The sequence below is a fragment of the Pseudochaenichthys georgianus genome, chromosome 14, assembly GCF_902827115.2.
Source record: "Pseudochaenichthys georgianus chromosome 14, fPseGeo1.2, whole genome shotgun sequence".
NCBI classification, from domain to species: Eukaryota; Metazoa; Chordata; class Actinopteri; order Perciformes; family Channichthyidae; genus Pseudochaenichthys; species Pseudochaenichthys georgianus.
In genome coordinates, this window is record NC_047516.1 from 14,413,568 (window position 1) to 14,434,316 (window position 20,749).

Genomic DNA, 20,749 nt, shown 5'->3' on the forward strand with positions numbered 1-20,749 from the left:
CGTAGCGTCTTTGCATCGGTAAAAAACCGATTCATTCATATAAAATCCCCTCATCTTGTCAACGCTCAGCAGAGACGATCTTTGATATTTGCTTCGCCACTACGGAGGCCGAGAGTCTCAGTTATCAACACACACGGAAGTTGAGGAGAAAGAGAAACACAGCGCACCGAAAAATACCTACAAATCAAACGTTTGGCAACACTTCGGATTGTTCAAGAAAGACGGTGTAATAGTCCTTTACGCTATATAGTTGACCGCAGGTCATGGAGAGTAATAAGGTATCCGTAGACCTTTGTATGAGGTATCTTTATTACTCAACAGGTCTACAGCCATGATACATAGATCCGTCCTAGATGCGGGCTTGCATATACACACTATCACTCCGCAGCCGGCCCGCATGTGCGCGGCACTATATACTACAGACGGTTAACTTGAAAAATCGCTCGCAAATTGTTAACGATGCCGAGCCGCTTTAAAGTACACAAGTAGTACGAGGAACTTAGCGACGCACATAAAGAGGCGACATGGGGTCTGCGGCTGAAAAGAGAAACCTGAAAGTTAGACATATGAGTTAAATCACTCAGTGAGGTGTTCTGTCAGAGAGAGTGGTGTTTAGAGTACAGCAGCCTGTGACGGCCAATAATAATTTAAATGTCTTCCTTACTGTAAGCAGTTATGAAATACCTGTTTATGAAAGAGGTTATTTGTATTCTTTATTGTTATAGAACCCACTGATTTTTGCTCACTGGTGAGTTAGCCTATGAATGAGTGTTAAGCACATCAGTCAGCAGCTGTATGGGCATGGCACTATGGTAGCTGTTATTTGCACATTGTTAATCATGAGCAATGCATCCTTACATTGTTTAACTGTGAGGTGTTATACAATTGTACTGTACTCTGGAGAGCTTTTAAAGGGAAAAAATAAACGGCATGATGGGATGTGCAGTACCAAATATGTAAAGCACTTTTTTGTTAATGTATGATTTGCTGCATATAAGGAATAAAACTAAAATCCTCTGTCGTACCATATTGAAGTATCATTATTTTTGCATAGTGTTGAATCGCATCGTATCGCACCGAATCGCATAATGTTGAATCAAATCGTATCGAACTGTATCGCAACTGGGGTGAATCGTATCGTATCGCATCGCCTGGTGTTTCAAATGTATCGTTAATGTATCGTATCGTGGCAACGTATCGAGATGCGCATCGCATCGGCCTCAGTGATGGAGATGCACATCCCTAGTGCACAAACTTATCTCGTGCCCTCATTGGTCATGTGCGCGTTTGTGTGTGTTGGAGGAGGGGCTCTGTAAGGAAGTGGCAGATTTGTTGCGGTTGTGTATTTTCAAATTCTAGCGCACTCAAACCGGTTTCTCAAATGTACCTACCCCACCTTTAACCAACAGGAAGCAAGTTGGTGCATTTTATTTTATTCTAAAAATGCAGAGGGGCAGGACTTGTTGACTGCCTTGAATCGTTGGTAAGCAAGGGCACACAAGGCTTTTAAAATCTTAAAAGCTTTATTTCACAGCGGCTGGACACACAGTTTCAAGACAAAGTGAAAGACACAAAAGGCAGTGAAGTTGGCTGAGGCAAACTTTATAAATAGCGCTTAAATGGGTAAAAGCTGACATGATTTACCTGAGAGCATATTTTAGTCCAGGAAACATAATGATCTTGTATGTTTTTTAACCTTTCATATAGACTGCCAGGTAGGTTCATATGTTTAGATTAATGAGCAATTGAATATGGAATCAAGGACAACACCCTTAATGACAGCAAATGCTTTATAGGATTTATGATTTTTTTTTTATCCCCGACTTGTAATGTTAGTGTGCCCTTGAAAAGCTGGTTAGCTTGCCATACGTACCATTGAGGGGCAGGGGGTTGTCTCCTCCTGGATGGGGGAAACCAAGACGACCTAAGCAAGGAGACACAGAACAGAAATATGTAACATGTTGGTACCTACATATTACTTCATTTGAAACACAAAGGTATGTTTTGAATCATGATTGAGTGTATACTTTACAGTTAATATCCCGTTATTATATGCAGTCCCATTTTGAGATTGAACAGAACATGTCTATAAAAAAAAAAGAGTAAAAACAAAATGGCAGCCATAAAATTATAAACCCACAATCTGAGGAATCCATTATCAGTTAAGCAATTAATAATTTGGCAAAAGGCTGAGACCGTGATAAAGCTCTTGATTAATGCTGCATGCTCAGAGAGGAATATATTTAAATAATTCTGCACAAAACGTAGGACAAATCCCAAATACACGGGCACGGATTTGGTTTGAAAAAGCTGAATTGCACAGCAGAACATATTGAACACTGGGTGTTTTTGACAGTTCATTGCCCAGACAGAATATGCAGTGGCGATAACAGATATGAGAACACTGAGTGTTGCTTTCACATCAATCTCGTTAGAGACTACATCTGTGGGACACCAACCATCTCTCTGCGTCTCATCGACCTCCATTTCCCCGTGTGTGCGTGTGCCTCTCCCTCTCTCTCTCTCTCTGAGCCTCATATCATACATTTTACATTGAGCCACTTGCCAGGCCCGCACACACACGCCTGCCCGCACACACACGCCTGCACACACACGCCCGCACAAATACATGTTATGATGCCAAACAAGCTTCAAAGTTATGCAAGGCCTGCTTGCTGCAGAGGGATAATGAGATGAAAGAGCTGAAATAGTACAACCATTGTGGTATGGCTACGGACCGCCCTGTGATTGGTGCATTCCGACGCCTCGGTCACATGGAAATCTGATGGCCTCTCCCCCACACCTCGCCTATTCATCCACACAGTACTTGGTAGATGTGGTGCATAAAACAACTCAAACACAGAAACTAGGACGTGTCACCCCATGGTTGTGGAAGCCACTATACTGTACGATAGTATACTAAATATTCCAAGACAATCTGGGCATTAACAGGTTAGTTTACGTATCATTAAATAATTACATTTCAATCAAAATAAATGTAAAGGTGCCAACCAAAACCAGTTTGTAGACGTGCTAGATTTCTCTACACTGCACGGCAAGATTCAACAGTTTATCTCCCTCTGTAATTTAGCTCAGTGATTTAGTGTTTGAGCTGATATGTGCGCCTCCCAAAATCAAAGTCCATCCCAGCTCAAGCCTTCATATTGGATTGAAAGAGCCTTTAATAGCCTCTGAGGAGCAAATGTGCAGGCACGTAAGCACACCATATCCCTGTGTGTCTGCAGGGTGCTGCGTGCCCGCTCTGTGAACCTCATTTGCAAGCTGCTGGCTGAGTACATGTTCAGTGCAGTAACAGTTTTAGCACATGCATGCACAAGCACATACACAACAGGGCGGTGTGTGAGTGTGTGTCTGTTTAGTGGTTGAACAGAGGGATCCTTTCTGTCAGTCAGGACAATGCTGGAAGCGATTCAAAGCCACTTCTAGAGACATTGTATCTCGCCTCTTCGCTTGCTTTATAGCGCTCTCTAAGTTCAATATGTTCTGCTGGAATGAGAAATGTGTGTGCATCTAAACGTGCGTGTGTATGCACTCTGTCTGGGTTTATCAGAGTCGTGTGGGCATATTTGTGTGGGCATGCCTGTACGTATGTGACAGAGAGCAGGAGAGAGCAAGGGACAGTTGGCCTGGAGAAGAGTCAGCACTCAAAGAAATTGTGCTGTAATTATGTTTCTCTTTTTACTTTGCTGTGAGGGAAAAGAGGAGTCACATAAGTTACTGCCACCCTTGGTACAGCAGTGTATACGCCTGGACTATAATAATGGAAACAGGGAATAAACCCTAAAAAAAAGTAGAATTTTGAAGCAGACCAAGGGCAAAGGAAAAAAAAAGGAGTGTGGGATGAGATAATGCGTGATGCATCATGTGAAAGCAGTAAAGAATGAGGCACTGTATAAGAACCAATCTGAAGGGGATGACTGAAGAAAGATCAGGTCAAAGGACATAAGAAGAATAAATAACCTAGAATGAATTGAACAAAATGGACAAATAATTCACATTCAACTTCTATAGGAGGTTCAAGTTAAAAATACTTCATAATGTCCAAACCCTACATAGTTTGATTCTTTCTAAAGCAGAAGTGTGTGGGTTTTCAATTTCCAAGGAAACTTGTTTTGTATTCAGATGCTCTTGGATCTAACAGTCGCAGGAATCTGTGCCAGCATGGCTGGAGCCAAGACACCAGCACTAGCTGATGAGCTAACCTTCTAGTCTTCCTCTCTTAATATAGAGGGGAGATTTACTAAAGTTTGACAGCAGAACATTACATCACAGCTGGAAGTGGCTGAGCACAGTGGGTGTGAGGCTGAAATAAATACGAGGTGAAAGTGAAGAGTCTGGAGCTCAGAGTTTTCACTCATCTTGTTATTCTGGTGGTGGAACTGTTTGAACCTTTCTTTGTAGGTCATGCACAGTAACGGTATTTCAATGTTAAAAAATAGACATTCTAACATAAATTCTGGAAAAGGAAAACTTCTTGATACTGGCTTTTTGAGATATTTTGTCTACCAGTTTCTGGGGCCCAAAACAAAAGATGGTTATCTTGTTTTGAAGTAACTACCGTACTTTTCGGACTATAAAGCGCACCTGCATATAAGCCGCAGCAGCTAAATTGTCCGTCTGTCTTGCTCTCGTTCTGTCTCTCGGTTCCACTTTTACTTTGGCGCGCTACCTGTCTCACTCTTTTCCGGCCTCCAGCTTTTCCTGCTGGAGCCCGCCGCTTAAAGGTGGCGGGCGCGGACCGGTCATAGAGCCCATAGTGTTAAAGGTGGTTAATTTTACCTGTAAAATCCATAGATTTAGGAGGTTCCCTAGTGGCCGTTAGCTGTACAAAAAAAATGGGGAAAAAAGTCGCGGCTTATAGTCCGAAAAGTACGGTACTCAAATATGTGTTAAACTCGAGTCTTTAAAATCCAAAGGTGTTTCCTTTCAAACGACGATCATTACCAGAACTACTCCTTTAGCTCCCCCCTTCCCACCAACAGCTAACATTGGCCACAGTATTTCTTGTTAGCTAAGCACTCTCCATCTATAGTAACTGTCAGTTACGCCCTCTTAAACAATAAACAACACTGGCTACCTGCTGCATTCAATAACCTATTTTCTGGGTTACCATTGACCTAACAACATTCAGCCAATAACAGATGTTGCTTAGTCTCTATCAATCAATAATCCAGGTCAGTTAGAGTCCAATTTCCAATGCAGGATTATTTTTTCTCATTACAAGTCTCAGCCCGTACTTTGGAATGAATTCTATTTAGAATACCAGTTTAGAGTTTCAGTTAGGTGTATTTCTATCATTGTGTCTAATGAGGGGCTACTGTAAACATCAGCAACAGGAATCAGTATATCCTAGTAAAGTTCAACAGCAAACCAACAAAAACACAAATGAATGACGATTGGAATTTAATTGTATACGTTTTACACTACATTGGTTTAAGCAAGAAGTACCAAATAAACTGGCAACTGAGTGTATGCACGTGCACAACCGTATTCATCAAATCCATAAAAGAGCAGGAATACAGGGATTTACACTGACCCAGCAATGCAATGGACTAATCTCTTTAAAAGGTGCAGCATCAGCCTACCCCAGTTTCTAAGCACTGTTTTCTAACTAGAGAAAGGTTTAATGTTCTCGCTTTCTACTGGCATTATCTGGATAATATGTTTGTTCTGATTGAACACTGAAAGATTAACATCCTCACACTTCAGGTAACAGATGTGTGTCTTTCAAACATGTGCCAGACTTTTTGGACAGAAACAACTGTGCACCATTGTTTTTATAAGATTGTTGTTATCCTTCGTAACAGGAGGCTGTGCAGCTGTGATCGTTAGAAACTGATGATGGCCAACAACTTTAGTTCAGATCAGTGGGAGTCCTTCCATCTATTTCACAAATCCCCTCTTAAATACAAAGCCTAAGCTTCCACCCGCCTTGTATTCTCGCTGTGCCTCCTTCTCAAAATGAAAGAGAAAAGGAGGTCAGACTCATTGCATTGAATTTCCCAAGTGAGAAAACGTTTAGCTGTTTTGAATTCAGAGTGAAAATGAAGAGGAACACAAAGGTGTGGCTTGACCTCTCGTGTTATTGTTGATCACAACAAGAAGAAGACATCTGGGGCCTGTACTACGAAGCTGGTTCAACCTAACCTGGATATGTTTGAGTTAGCCGGTTGGCCTAATCCAAAACAAACGCGCTGTCGCTAAACGGTACTACGACGCTGGTTATCAAGTGGATCGCTCAAGTCAGCCGTGTCCTATCTAGTTAGGTGCGCGTTCACATGAAAGGGGTGGTATTTGGAGCATTCGACCAATCACAAACATGGAGAAGCGTACTGACAGCGCAGCGTCATACTTCCTGAATGAAAAGTCAACTATAATATTAGACATATGAAGAAGTTCAACTTTAAACATCCATGACTTAAACACTTTATCCAGGATAAAAGCCACATAGCTGCACCTGCAAGGTGAATACAGCTGGTAAAAGAACAAGTGTTTGAATGCGTACATTAACAGGTTTATGATATCACTGCCCCGTCTAAAACACGATCTGACTTCAATTACATTTGTCTCGAGTGTTTCGTCAACTTATGTGTTGCTTAAAATAATACTTCTGCATACAGTATGTGACACTGAGTGTTGCACGGCCAGATACGGCTCAGCTGACTCAGATAAGGAGATATATGATACATTATGAAGTGATATGCCGCGGACTGTACTTAATGTACTCTGATCCGGGTACTTATGTTGTGACAGATATTTAAGTAAGCTTTCTTAACGCTAATGTTATAATAGTCAGATTGCTCTGAAGATGGGAGGTGATATTCTATTCATGTTCACGTTCACACAGTCGGTGATTTTTGCCGGCCGTCTTTCCTGCATCGGCAGCTTTTCTGTATTTCCTTTCTCCTGTAATATGACTTGATTGCTTTAAACTCCGCACACTGAGCTCTGATTGGTCAGCAGGCAGTGCTTTCACTGAGTTGAGCTCTTAGCCTGCAACCTAACCTGGTCCCGACCTAAGCATAAGTTACCATGGAGATCTAGCCTGCTAAAAAGAGAACCAGCTTCATAGGACCGGAAAGCCGGAGTTTTCCCTGAATTTAGCCGGCGAAGCGAAAATCCTGCTTCGTAGTATACCCCCCAGATCTGTGGAGGAAGTGAAACGTTGCTGCTAAGAATTAGGTAAATCGTGAGTAAGTGTGTATTAGGTATGATCAGCTCTACCTTGAAGTGTAACACATAAAAATCAAACCACACTTGTCCACACCTATAGAAGAACAGCTAAAGTGGGAGAATACACCAGGTACAAACTCATGTTTTTAGTTTAGTTTGTGTATGGATCGTCAGTGACTGAAATCCAAACATTGATGAATCGAGTCATTATTTCGTCTTCTAGGCACTACGTATGTGCCGTCAACAGAGCGCACAATCGTTACTGGATGTTAAGTGTTTAATGTTCGTGAATTCAATCCTCACCTTTCAGGGTGTCCTGCTCGGCCCTCATGATGTCGATCAGGGAGCTCTCCAGCGTGTTCATGTTGAAGCTGTCAAATGACCTGGTGCGCTCCTACAGAAAGAAGAGAAAGACCAGAAACATTCATTACTTTTTCTTTCCCTGCTTCAAAGACATCGAAAAATCAATACATTGTGTGGCAGCCAACACGCTTTCAAGTTGAAGATTCAGCTGGTCCATGGAAGCAACTTGAGCAATTATATTTATCTGAATCTTTGTATGTAACGTTGCCTCAGTTAATTCAAGCTGATCAGAGAGAAAAAAAACAAGAGCATACAAATACTTTTCGAAAAATGAAAAAGACATAATAGCACTTCACATTTCTTTCTACTGTCCTACGAATACATGCAATACCAAGATACTGCAAAGATTCCACTTCATGATGGACGCTGTTTTTATGCTTCTCACAGCTTTTGGCATTGGCCTATATAGCAGGAGTGACAAACAACACAAATTAGGAGTGAGCCCTAGTTTCACATGAGTGGAATCTCAAGTGATTCACTAATATATTCTGCAGACTTATGTAAAAACTGAGATAAAAGTTTTCTTTTTTGCCTGCTTAACTGATTTTTATTCTGCTCTAAAGATGCCGCCGTCCTGTTTTGGTTTTCTAGCCCCCAAACCGAAGCTAAAAAGACAAAAATAGACGACGATGGGACATGTATTTATGTTGGCATAATTAAATGTATCTATGTCTTATTGTTTACAATATTATATTGTATTTAAAAAAACAACTAAACACTATTTTCGTCGTCATGTGGTTATTATGTGTTCTTAACCGACAACCTAACTGAGCTATAAATGCATCGTAATGGAAGTCAACAGTAAAACCAGCAGTAGAACGAAACAGGAGCCGAGCCAATTCTTGGGCAACAGCTTTGTCACCTACAAACAGGGGAACCTTGGCATACCCTCCATACTGCAAATGTTTATGTGTACGCACACATATGTGTAAGAGAAATCACAACCATGAATGTGTACACAAAATATATGCAGGCACCAAAAACACGGGCCCATAAACAAACACATTCTCCAAGTGCCATGCTGATAAGGCTTCTGTTTTGACTTCACCTCAGCCAAACGGAAAGAGAGCCGCTTTTGACAACAACATGATAACAACCTGATGAACTATTGTGGCTTCCTTGTATCCAAAACAACCACAGTGAAGACTATAGTATTGTATGTATATTCTCCTTGTTTATGTTTACAGTCAGCGCTAAATGTCCCCACAACATCACATGAGTGATTGCCCATTCTTTCCTCTGTCTATCCCCAATGTTCCCGTTATTCTCCGATGCCACCCTAAAAGCAGAAATACCTTGAAAGTGGTGTGTTCCTCATGTATGCGTCAGAGCGCTCACACCGCACAGACTCTTCTGGCTAATGTTGTTTTTCAATAAACCCTACATGGTGACTAAAATGTTCATGGTTATTTATTTCCTAACTGTCTGGTCACGACTGAAATACATTTTTTTTCCTTTCTGCATCATACCCATTGTATCAAACATGTAGTGATAAAATACTTTTAAACTATTTGTCTTGCAAAATAATAACCTTAGCCTTTTATGTAAACATATAGTGATGTAAATGCACAAATATTTAACACAGGGAGAAGGAGAGGCTGCTGGACTTTAAAGAGCCATGCTTTTAAAATAGCCGTGCCAATACATGAGAACATTTTTTGCTATTAGATTTAAGTCTGGAAAACATCCGCTTAGATTTGATTGAGTCTGGCAAGATGCTGACAGACCAAATAATGAAATGTGAGTTTTTTGATGATGCCATGTCTTGAAACTTGTGAACAGTGAGGTGTTATAGATCATAAAGCTTCACGCTGCAGCAACATGGCCAGTCTTTTTTAACAAAGAAACTTAATTTGGTGTATAGTTTAAGAGAAATGTAACATTCCCAAAACAGCAATTATGTGCTCCAGTTTGAAAATAATAAGCAGGTGTAGAAGCAGTTCACATCAAGGTGTGATTGAGGTCTATTGTGCACCCTACTTGAGATCTCATGTATGTATGTATGTATGTATGTATGTATGTATGTATGTATGAAGAAAACAAAAGGCGACAACTGTGGGCTGATGTTAACAATTACACAATACGAATAAAGTGTGACATTACTTGAACGCCTGTAAATTAAAATCTTCAAGAAAATCTACAATCCTGACAAAATAATAGTACATAATTAAATGTGCAGCTTTCTGTCAAAGTCAGTCTGAAAATATACTGACAAACACTGTGATCAGCTCTGCCTTCGACCTGACTGATAATGGACAGGCCTTGCACAACAAGAGTTACCCAACATCTCTGTCAACTTAAAAGTAATCTGAATGTTCAATCCCTCTACATTCACCACTTTGTTTTTCCAACAAATACATCAATGCATAACCTCTCGATCACACACTCCGTTATCCAGAAACCAGTTCATACAAACATTAGGCCAACGTCTGTTGAGAAAAGTCTGAGAGCAGAACCACCTTGGGAAGAAAGGCTCACAACAAACCTTGTTGCTCAATGAGCTCCACAGGGGTCAAATGCTAAAGGGTTCAGAACAACAGAACTACGTCATATGACCAAGGGTCGGGGCAGGCAGGCAGCTTATTTTTTCATCTACCGTCTGGTGCCTGAACCCGAAATCCAATAGCTTTACTATCTGATCAACCAAAGACCAATTGTTGAAAGTCTGGCACACACTACTCGCCGATGAAACAGCCAACAATCCACAGCCGTAGCCAACATTTCACCAGCGTTTTGGCCGGTGTAGTTTTCTCACACTGACTGAGGAACCATGCTAACAGAGAGATGACATGGGTAGAAGTACACACTCTCCCTCTAAACAAATATTAATACAGGGATATAGGCCAGGCTAGGTTGACTATTTTCTCATATCCGCCTCAGTATCTTATGTGGACTTAGGCAATTGCTTTAGGTCAAATAAACCAAAAACTCAAAGACAGGAGAAGAAGAAACAAGTGAAGAACTGCTTAGTGGGGGGAAGCATACAACCCACTGGTGAGTACATCTAAAGCAAGCTCTTGAGCACATTACCCAGGACAAATACAGGGCATTAAAGTGCAATATGGCTCTTAGTTATGGTATTTCTGAAGTATACTATTAAAACTGAGCCGGACACAGGAGCCTTTCCTGGTTTGTTTTTTTACAGCTTCAATCATCTATTCTTATTTGTCATTATACTCTATTGTACCATCTCCTTGGTACAATTCCAGATGTATCTTGGCTGATGTAGCACTGCAAGGTAATCCGATGATATTGCTTCAGGAGAAAAGGAATTCATTTTGTGGCTGAGATGGGCTCAGTATGGCGGACATGAGATCTGGCTTGTGCTCTGCAGTTGCTAAGCATTAGCCTGGAGAGGTGCAGAGGATGATTAATCATCAGATTCGTACATCCTTCTCTCTCTCAACAACTGGCCAGCTGACCAGCAAAGTACTCATCCCTGACATATTGCAGGGCTTGCACAAATACACACAGTCACTCGTTACATCCAGAGACACACACACACACACACACACACACACACACACAGCTGTGGGCAAGACATACAGGATTTACAGTGCAGTCCACATCAGATCTATCTATAAAAGCGTGCCCATTCTAACCCAAGGCCATAGGTATAAAGATAGTGGACATGGCAGTACATGGTGTATTATTTGGTGGCTTCAGTCAAATGTAGCCCGGTATACATGGGGAGGCAGAACGGATTTAATAACCATGACCCAATCTAGTTAAAGTTAATGGAATAGAAAGGCGAAAAACATCCTCTTTTTTACAGTGGCTCTGAATAATGATGGATCGATTTGCATTAACCAGCACCGCAAAGTGCCTCTACCATCCTGTCACCATTTTTGAACGTTTGACCCTGGATCAACAAATGTGTACTGACCTTATCTAAAAGCACTGGGTTTAAACAAGTAGAGAGTGAATCATCTCATTTCATTTAATCAATTTGAAAAGCAGCAGCGTGGGCTCAGTGGATCAGAGAATGTGCACAAAAACTATAAACCTGTGTGGGCATTGTGGGAGGAATGAAACATGACCTGTGGGTTCATTTATTAGTGTCAATATAAAGTCATTACATTTAGACTGCATGAAAAAGTGCATTCCTAATCCTATACTAGGAATGATCTTATAAACAGCTCACCTGAGAGACTTAACACAATAGTACTGTGAACATTTTGGACAATGCAACTTAGCCTGGGCTCTGCAGGATACTAGAGCTGCCTTGAACCATTGTTGATGAATCTGTTAAGTTATTTCAAGCTAAAATGACAAACATTTCATGGTTCCAGCTTTCCAAAATTCGACTATTTGCTGAATATATTCCTCCTTAGATTACTTTAAAAACAAATATCTTTGGTCTTGGGCACATGAAAATCTGTTTTGATGTGCTACTTATAATTAAGGGATTCATCAAGAAAATAATTGTGTCATGTCATACAATCTGTACCTAGACCAAGCCACAAATAGACCAAGCCTCAACCCCAACAGATCTCACACAGCAATGATAGAGAATCTTGATTGAAAAAAACATCCTGAAAGCTAATAAAATGAAACATCTTAAATCTTTATTTGTTTAAAATTGTTAAATAACAGAGTGAGAAAAATTACCTGCAAAGCAACAGAGCTCTTCGTGCATGTTTTAATGTTAACCACCACATAACAGGGAGGGCAACCTCGAACATATTTTGATGACATATAGGAAAATAAAAATGATTAAATACAGCATGCTGGGGGTGATTAACTCCAACATTAATCTTCCATGTCACCTGCCTGTTAATGAAAAATGGAAGTAGAGGGAGGGTGGAAGAGTGGAGAAAGTCACAGGGTAAAGGGCATGAGAAAATATATTTGGGTGCAGTATGATTTTTAGGTTTTGAGAGACGCCCAACTATTTAAAATTCACCTTAGATTCATTCGAGAGAAGGCTGATGTTTTTACCTTATTTTGTATCCATCTTATCATATCCCCGAGACAAAAGGGAGAGAGAGGAAACCCAAAGCAAAGAAGGGAAGGGGGAAATGGCAGATGAAAGAAAGGGGCTGACCGAGAGAGGCAAAGCTAGTGGCGAGTTACGGCAAAAGTAAAAAGAAAGGAAGGCAGGAAAGGGAAGCAGGTTGAGCTTTTGATGCTTTCGATTATGCTTCTTCCTGGTCAAAGAATTTCAAAGGCCTGCTATGACATTAAAAAGCCCCAACTGTCAAAAACAACCTCTGTGTGTGTGTGTGTGTGTGTGTGTGTGTGTAGTGGAAAATGAGTGATCGAGGCAGGGAATTAGACTGAACCGACACCTTTGTTGTGTTTACTGAGCTGGGCTGAATACAATACGACACTTCCTGCATACATTCTGCTTTGTCTTCTTCTTTTGTTAAGACACATGGCAGAAGACATAGGCCAGGCACTAATTAGGGCTTATGCACTCATGGGCATGTGCAGATTCTCACACACACACACACACACACACACACACACACACACACACACACACACACACACACACACACACACACACACACACACACACACACACACACACACACACACACACACCACACACACACACACACACACACACACACACACACACACACACACACACACACACACACACACACACACACACACACACACACACACACACACACACACACACACACACACACACACACACACACACACACACACACACACACACACACACACACACACACACACACACACACACACACACACACACACACACACACACACACACACACACACACACACACACACACACACACACACTCTTATTTCCCGTTTCTGAGCGTCTTTCGAGGCTGTGAGAATAGCACAATGAGGCTGTATGAGCAGCAGAGTTATGTGCTTGCCAGAAAAGCTTAGGCCACTCATTAGTGTAAAAAAACATTTCTCTAATTTAACACCAATGGCAGAGGCAATGGCTGAAACCTGGGGCCTCTAGAGCGTAAAAGCTAGGAGCGTTTGTTAGTGGACATGCACGCAAGACAATTTGCATGCACACTTCACGAATAACCGAAGGAAGGCTACCTGAGAAAAAGGAAGCTTCTTGCGTTAAAATAAAGCCTCAACATTAGCAGGTACTTCACACGTCATAAATGGGTAAAGAAAATCACTGGATAATATCTGATACTTGCCTAAAGACCTGTCACATTGATTAGACAGCCTTTAAAAGAATAAGAAATGTCAAAAGGAAACAGAACGATCAAATCGGACAACAGGTGTTTCCACTGCAGACACGGGGAGATAGTTTAATAAAGTACGTTCATACAACAGCACTGTAAAAGGCTGCAGTATGTCTAAGCTACACAAACAGACAGGAGGGAGCTGTAACCAACAGTTACCCAGGCAGCTTACTGAGACAATATCCTGTCCTGGCTTAGATCCAGGCCTCTGACCTTGAAATTCACAGGTGAGGAATTAGTGAGCAAGGAAAGAAAGACAATTTGCGAGGGAGCTTATGTTGACTCCTAGAATCAAAAAGGTTAGTTTTATTGGCAACTCCAAAATAGCCCATAGGTTTAAATGTGAGCTTAAATGGTTGCCTGACATGCCAGCCCTGTGGTTGACTAGATACAGGTCCTGGGTGTACACCGCCTCTCGCCCAGTGTCGGCTGAGATTGGCTCACTGCCCCCTCAAGTATAAGCAGGTATAGCGAATGAATGGATAGAAAGGAAAAAAAGCAAGAAAATAAAAGATTTTCTGGCGTTTAAAAATTACAAATCTCTTGCCTGAGGTTAGTTACTAGCTGACCAGTGTATTAGCAGTTAGCAGCAGTGTGCCTGGCCTGGAGCCCATCCCAAATACTAAAGCTGCTCTAATACAGCAGTGGCCCAGCCTTCTGCAGCAACAGCCACAGTACTGGAACATTTTCTCCCTCTTTGTGCCATGGTGCTGTACACCATTTTGGATAAAATATCCACCAAAAGGCGTATGGCCTGGTTCTCAAGTTACATCTACATATTGATCATATACACAAAAACTAATGTCCTAGCCTTAGGCAATTCTAAGAAGGTGCCAAAGTGGGCAAAGAAAGGGATCTCAACTGTAGCAGTTACCTGTTTTAACATACCTCACCAATGATGTATTGTTGTTTTAATGGTGTGTTTGACTAGCATCTTACTATAAATGTTACAAATATGATACTATCTACTTTGTCTATGTGAGCCATATGTTACAACCACATCTAGTTCAAAAGTGTACAAAGAAATAGATCAAATGGAAATTCCAAAGCAAAAGCCACTAATCCTTCATCTCTTGTCAGAGCTAAAATGGAGACGCTAGGAGAGGACTTGGAGTGAAACAGTGTGACAGTTCCTCATGGGTTCTGTTTAGTTCATGTGTACGGTAGCTGCTGTTTCAGTTACCAAACGTGGGGTTGCCTTGTGTGAGGCAACATGTGTCATGAGTCATCTGAGCTGTGCATGATCTCGACAAGACATGACAAGAACTATTTTGAGTACAGTACAGCTCAGCAAATCTATTGATATAACATATTTGTCTTTTGCAATTTGTCAGCAAAGGCAATAAAATGTTAAAAGGTTAATGAAAATAAAATGGACAGCAGATCTTAAAGCCTGAACTGCACTGAGGAGGCCTGTGACAAGATAAACCTGACACTTGGTGGCTTGTGTAATAATTGAACAGTGTTTCCTACTGTGACAGCTTCAACGCTGAAACCTGATCTATATATCACACCGAAATGACACTTTTATCCTATTCAATTACAGGGAGTGGAAGAATACCATGTGTTAACATTTCAGAAAAACACCTGATATATGGTTCATAAAATGATACGAGATTATTTCACAACATGTCACAAAGAGAGAAATTGCTTGTTGTTACAGCATCTAATATGTCTGCTGTAAGTCTCAAAATATTATTCAGACATTACAATTATAAATCCTAAATGGTTAAGTGTCAACGTATATCTTCAATTCTCAACAGTACATATTTTGTTCTAATTTCCCAAAGCTATACTAGCAATCCCTTTATAAATTGGTTACACCTGCATAATCAGTCATTAACAAGCACACACGCCATTCTTTGCCCATCCTCCCCCTGTCCTTGCCGTATCAAGAGGGCAGAAGGACAATGCTACTTTAGCTGATCTGATTCAACGTGATGACATACTGCCGCTATAGCCATGCAAGCTTTATCTTAAATCTGACAACATGGGGACTACCAGGAGGGGCTCTCTATTCCTCAAAATGGATATAGATTCACACTTAGGACGGAAAAACGATTTGCTCATCTGTAGCCTTTTATATACAGCATTTACACCATTTACTGTTCCTAGGTACAGTGTAAATTTGAATGATGCTTGAAAGAATCAATTTTAGCATAATATAACTCCAAAACATGAACAAGGATTAGGCCCTAATGATTTGGAAAAAGCCAAATATAAACCTGACCCCATGACTACCTTCAGCAATTAGCTAATGGTAAATAGCTGCTCGCAAGGTAAGCTTTGCCACTTATTCAACAATATGCCTAAGACATGCCGAGACATGTCAGCACAGCGTCCTTACCGTTTGGCCTGTGGTGCTCTGTGAGTCAATCATTGCAAGTCGAGATAAGAAAACTCCTCGAAAGGTCACAGCAGGCATCACTTTCTAAAGTATAAACTGAGGCAATTTGCTATTTTGTTGGAAATTGCTTACTTGGCTTGCCCAATGGGTGGGCATGGCCAGGAAATTAAGTACTTCCTTACTTGTGGTCTAAAACCAATTAGTAATGCTGTTAGGCTATTGTCCGACAGCCGAAACCACACAGGCAAGCATTCAGACAATTTAATACTGTCATCTACATCCGAGATAAAAAACTAAATGGGGAAACTGATGGCAATCCGGTAACTATGACTGACCAGAAGTTAATTTGACAAAGCACAAGAGGTCAGGAGGCAAAGGATATGTAAAGCACTTAAAGAAGCCTTTTATCAGGGAATCAGGTCTAACTGGGCCTGTTGGAGACCTACTCTCTCCTCCCCCGCCTCCTTGAAACGACCGACAAAATCAATCATCAGCTAGATCAATAAAATGAATTTATCTCCCTTTACCTCCTTTCATCAATTGTATTTGCTGTTTTCTAAATGTGATAATACAATTATTCACACCATCTTCATTGAGAATGGACCCGGCTATCAAAATTAAACCATGAATAGGCTGGCATTTTGAAAAGGAGATGCAAGCCTATGGCAGCAATGAGCAGGTGATACATTAAGCGATAATCCTGAACAATCATTGGGCATTAGGCTCGGGCAATAAATCTACAAAATGACCTTGCTTCTGGCGAGAATAATAGAAGTCCTATGATTATGTCTACATTTTTCCTTACATCACAGTCTCTGTCATCCTTGGTCGTCCATCCACACTCTCCTGCTTCCCATATTTCTAACTCCCTCTACCATTTCCGCATCCCTTTCCACGCCTTTTCCCTTCATCCATGATGCCTCCCCTACTCCTCACTACAACCCCCCAGCTCGTGTGCGTGGCACACACCACTGCAGTGTCACATTAGTCATCATCAGGGACATACAGCTGTGGAAGTACAGAGTCCAAGGACTGATTTCTAAGCTAACACGGTAACAAATGCATCATGTAAATACATACCCTCCCCCCATGTCTAAAAATAGCAGCTATACCAGATACTTTAATAAAATCAACAGCTAGCAAATGACAGTGATCTTTAATCATTCTGGTAGCAAGTGGCACTGCTAAAAAATATTCACACAGAAAACAAACATGCTTAGGTACATAATCATCACAGGAAAACATTTAATAGTCTCTTTGTATGACCACCATTGCATACTATCACATGTAAACTGACCTGAAAGGGGAAGATGTTGTCACTGCGGCCGACTCCTTCATCCATCCAGGACTTGGGGTTGAAGCCTGCGGGACTGTTGCGAGGGTACTTCTGGGATGCCACATGGTTGTTTGGGAAGGTCTTCTTCAGTGGAGAGATAGAGTTGATGGGGGTCATCCCGCCATTCAGCCCTCTGCGATAATCTCTGCCCTGAGACCCTCCCCAGCCACCGCCACCACTCCCATAGCCTCCTCCGGGACTCCAGGAGGTGGAGGAGCCAGGGGAGGGAGAGGGGCTCTGGTAGCTGGCTGGACCCCAAGGGGACGGGGGCTTGTTCAGGCTGTTGGACAAATGCGGCAACTGGCTGAAAGCCGGATTCCTGTGCGGAAAGGGCGGAGGAGGGTGTGGAGAGGCCGGGGAGCGTCGATGCTGCTGGTGTTGGTTATGAGGGTGTTGGAAGTGGGGGTGTGGTGGGGGAGCTGGGTGGTGCTGGGACAAGGCCGCCGCTGGACCAATTTGAGGGGAGAAGTTCCCACCAAACCCTGGACTGACATGGTGTGAGAAGTTCTGGAACAGCAGGGGCCCGTTGTTGGCAGAGGCCGGGTTGAAGAAGCTGACATCTTCATTGATGATGGTTGATGGCGCCGGTGGAATGGCAGCTGACCAATTATTGAAGCTGGTCAGTGATGAGGAGGTTGTACTGGACTGGACCTGGCCATTTCCCCCAAGACCAGACGTCTCCTGGTAATCAAAGCCTGTCAAGACAGGTGACTCAAGACGCAGCTGCTTCTCCTTTCCGTTACTTCCTTCAGACGTGCCGTTGTCAGTCTTGGCATCCTCTGACCGGGCTTTTTCCAGTTCTGAAATGATCCCACCACCATTTCCAACCTCCTGGTGACTCCCAGGGGACAACTGCTGCTGCTTTTCTTGCGTTTCTTGCATTTCCTGTTGCTGCTGTGCTTTGGGCTTCTCTTGGCCCCCCAGGATTTCGTCTTGCACGCTGTTGTGGGTGGCAGAGGCAGGGAAGAGCCAGGGAGAGCCTCCTGTGGTGCCATTCCCTGCGGCTGTGGTGCTGTTTATGAAGGCAGCAGGGCTCTGCGACACATTTTGGTGGTGGTGTGGGGGCTGCAGATGCGGGTGGATTCGGACCGGGAATGCAGACTTGTTGCCAGTGTTGTTTTGAACTAGGACACCAAACCCGTAATCCCCCATTTGTTTTCTCCCCCCACACACAAATGCTATCCCGTGATCGTTTGGTCCTATTGAGAGAAGAGCACACAGGATGGCAGGCAATGAGTTAGCAGTCAGCCTTTCTCATTGCACTATAGATCAAGGGATTTAGAAACAACTAGGTGATGGCCATAGACATTTTCTAGTGACATAAAATATATATATGTTTCTGTTGGGACTTTAAATCTCCCTTTGTGAATGCCTAGACATATGATAATCATACAACACTGTCATGAATGAGCTCATTCTAGCACTGAACAATCTGCCCTTATTACTATGGTCAGTTTAAAAATGTCAACCAGTTAACATTACATCTTTAGCTAATTATAACCCCGTGACGTTGCCAGCTTGTAAATCTTCAGCTGAGCTGCTGGCAGCCACTAATATAGCTTGAAACACTGCTGTGTCGAGTCGACACAATCTCCATTTGGAAAGACCAACTGACAGATTATGAATTACCCACAATGCAACCTTTAACAGATCGCCGCTGTAAAACATATCAATGAACGTTTATAGAATTAACAAGCAACCGTTATAACGTTAAGAGCAAAATTACTCGACCTTGTTTGACAGCTGTCACCAGAGACCAACCCCAAAATGTATCAGATATAAGCAATTCCATGAATAGTGTCAGTTGTTCATATTACATTTGTACACGTCAGGTAAAAGCCGACAATCAAGTGGTTGAAATATACTAGACAAATTAGCTTGCCGGCTAACATTTCCATCCGTTGCTAATGTTAGCTAGCAAGCTATCAACCGTTAGCATATATGCTAGTTAGCTGGACAGGCTTCAGCAGAATACAGGAGAATAAAAATGTCTTTTCACCTTCTGATCACCAGCTTCGACCTCGGCGATGTCTTTCGAGATCCTTCCTTCGGTTCGAAAGCGAAAGGTGGTGTCCTTGAAAAATGAGTGCGTCAGGCAGATCTTTTCAGAGACGATTTGATAGCTGACTCGTACAGTGCAGTCGGTCAGCTTTTTTTCTCCCTTCTCCTGACGTGTCCTGCCTGCTCAATGACACAGCTCTCTCTCTCTCCTCTAATCTGGACTGTGTGATCAAAGAGCTTTGTTAACGTGTCACTGAGTGAGATATACCCTGCCGCAGATGTTTCACAAGCCTTAAACGATCGGTTTCATTGTTCGCTTAATTTGCTGTATATTTTTTTCGCTAACTGTCTTTCTTACGGAGCAAGCCTGATTCCTGTATGCTTCTTTGGGCTGCCCCTCTCTCCTGAAACCGACCGTGGCCGAATGACAGCGAGAGATCAGCCGAGACTCACTTCCGCTTCTAGCCCCGCCCCTCTGCACCGTGATCACTCCCTCGCAGAGCCACACCTCGGTATCTGATTGGCTGGAGGAGCCGGCAGCCTCGCCTTATTCCTACAACATTTAAAGGCCATGCACCAATAATACAACCATGCCATCCGTAAGTACTGCCTACTGAGGTCAGATATGATAAAAAAAGAAAAAGGAAGATCCACCCAGCAAGCACGGTGCTGTCCTTTCACGTTTCAGCCGGTATCAGGTCGTGAGAAAACTGAGATACCCAACCCCCCCTCGAAAGGATGGCAATGCCTCAGAGAAGGAGCATCCGTTGCTTCAGCTTTTTGATCTCATGGTAAATGTGGAAATGAAACAGAAAGCTATGAAACCATTGCTAGCTGTCTCTGTTATAATCCTATTTGCTCCTATGCATTTGGTTATATTCCTATTTATTTATGTATATTCTAAGTGCCATTCATTATTTTAGGATCCCTCTATACGGTTTTTGTTGACACTGTCATAGAGGTTTTGATTTATTTATAGTTTTTAGTACTGAGGTCACATTTAGTGCTCGCTGTGTTGTACAGGGCTGCCTTATATTACGATGTGTTTCTGCATCATTTCAGTAAATGTGAAGGTCAAAAGGTTAGACACTCCTCTCAATATAATGTATTCAGCAACACCACCTTTTACTATGAACACAATAATACACATGTTTACATGATTCCAGCAATGTCAACAGACACTTGACATATGAGCTTGGTAAAGATGCAGGTTATGGCAGGACTGTTTTATTGGATTGCATTCAATTGTACAGCCAGTTAGTCGCTTAGTGTAGGTGGTATTGCACATAGGCTATGGTATATAGG

At 42.2% G+C, this 20,749-nt stretch overlaps 1 protein-coding gene across 2 annotated transcripts in view; it reads right to left on the reverse strand.

Moving 5' to 3' along the window:
- LOC117458346 (cytoplasmic polyadenylation element-binding protein 4-like) overlaps nt 1–19,905 on the reverse strand; it is a 29,995-nt gene extending 10,090 nt beyond the window's left edge. Inside the window, exons 1-4 of one of the 2 annotated variants that reach the window (XM_034098754.2) lie at nt 19,443–19,905; nt 17,405–18,642; nt 7,498–7,588; nt 1,874–1,924 (exon numbers count right to left, since the gene is read on the reverse strand). In XM_034098754.2, coding sequence (XP_033954645.1) covers nt 1,874–1,924; nt 7,498–7,588; nt 17,405–18,595 — 1,333 coding nt within the window. In that variant the 5' untranslated portion in view covers nt 18,596–18,642; nt 19,443–19,905. The remainder of the gene's footprint in view (nt 1–1,873; nt 1,925–7,497; nt 7,589–17,404; nt 18,643–19,442) is intronic. The other variant, XM_034098755.2, reaches the window with a different exon arrangement.
- Between the last annotated feature and the right edge of the window lie 844 nt (nt 19,906–20,749).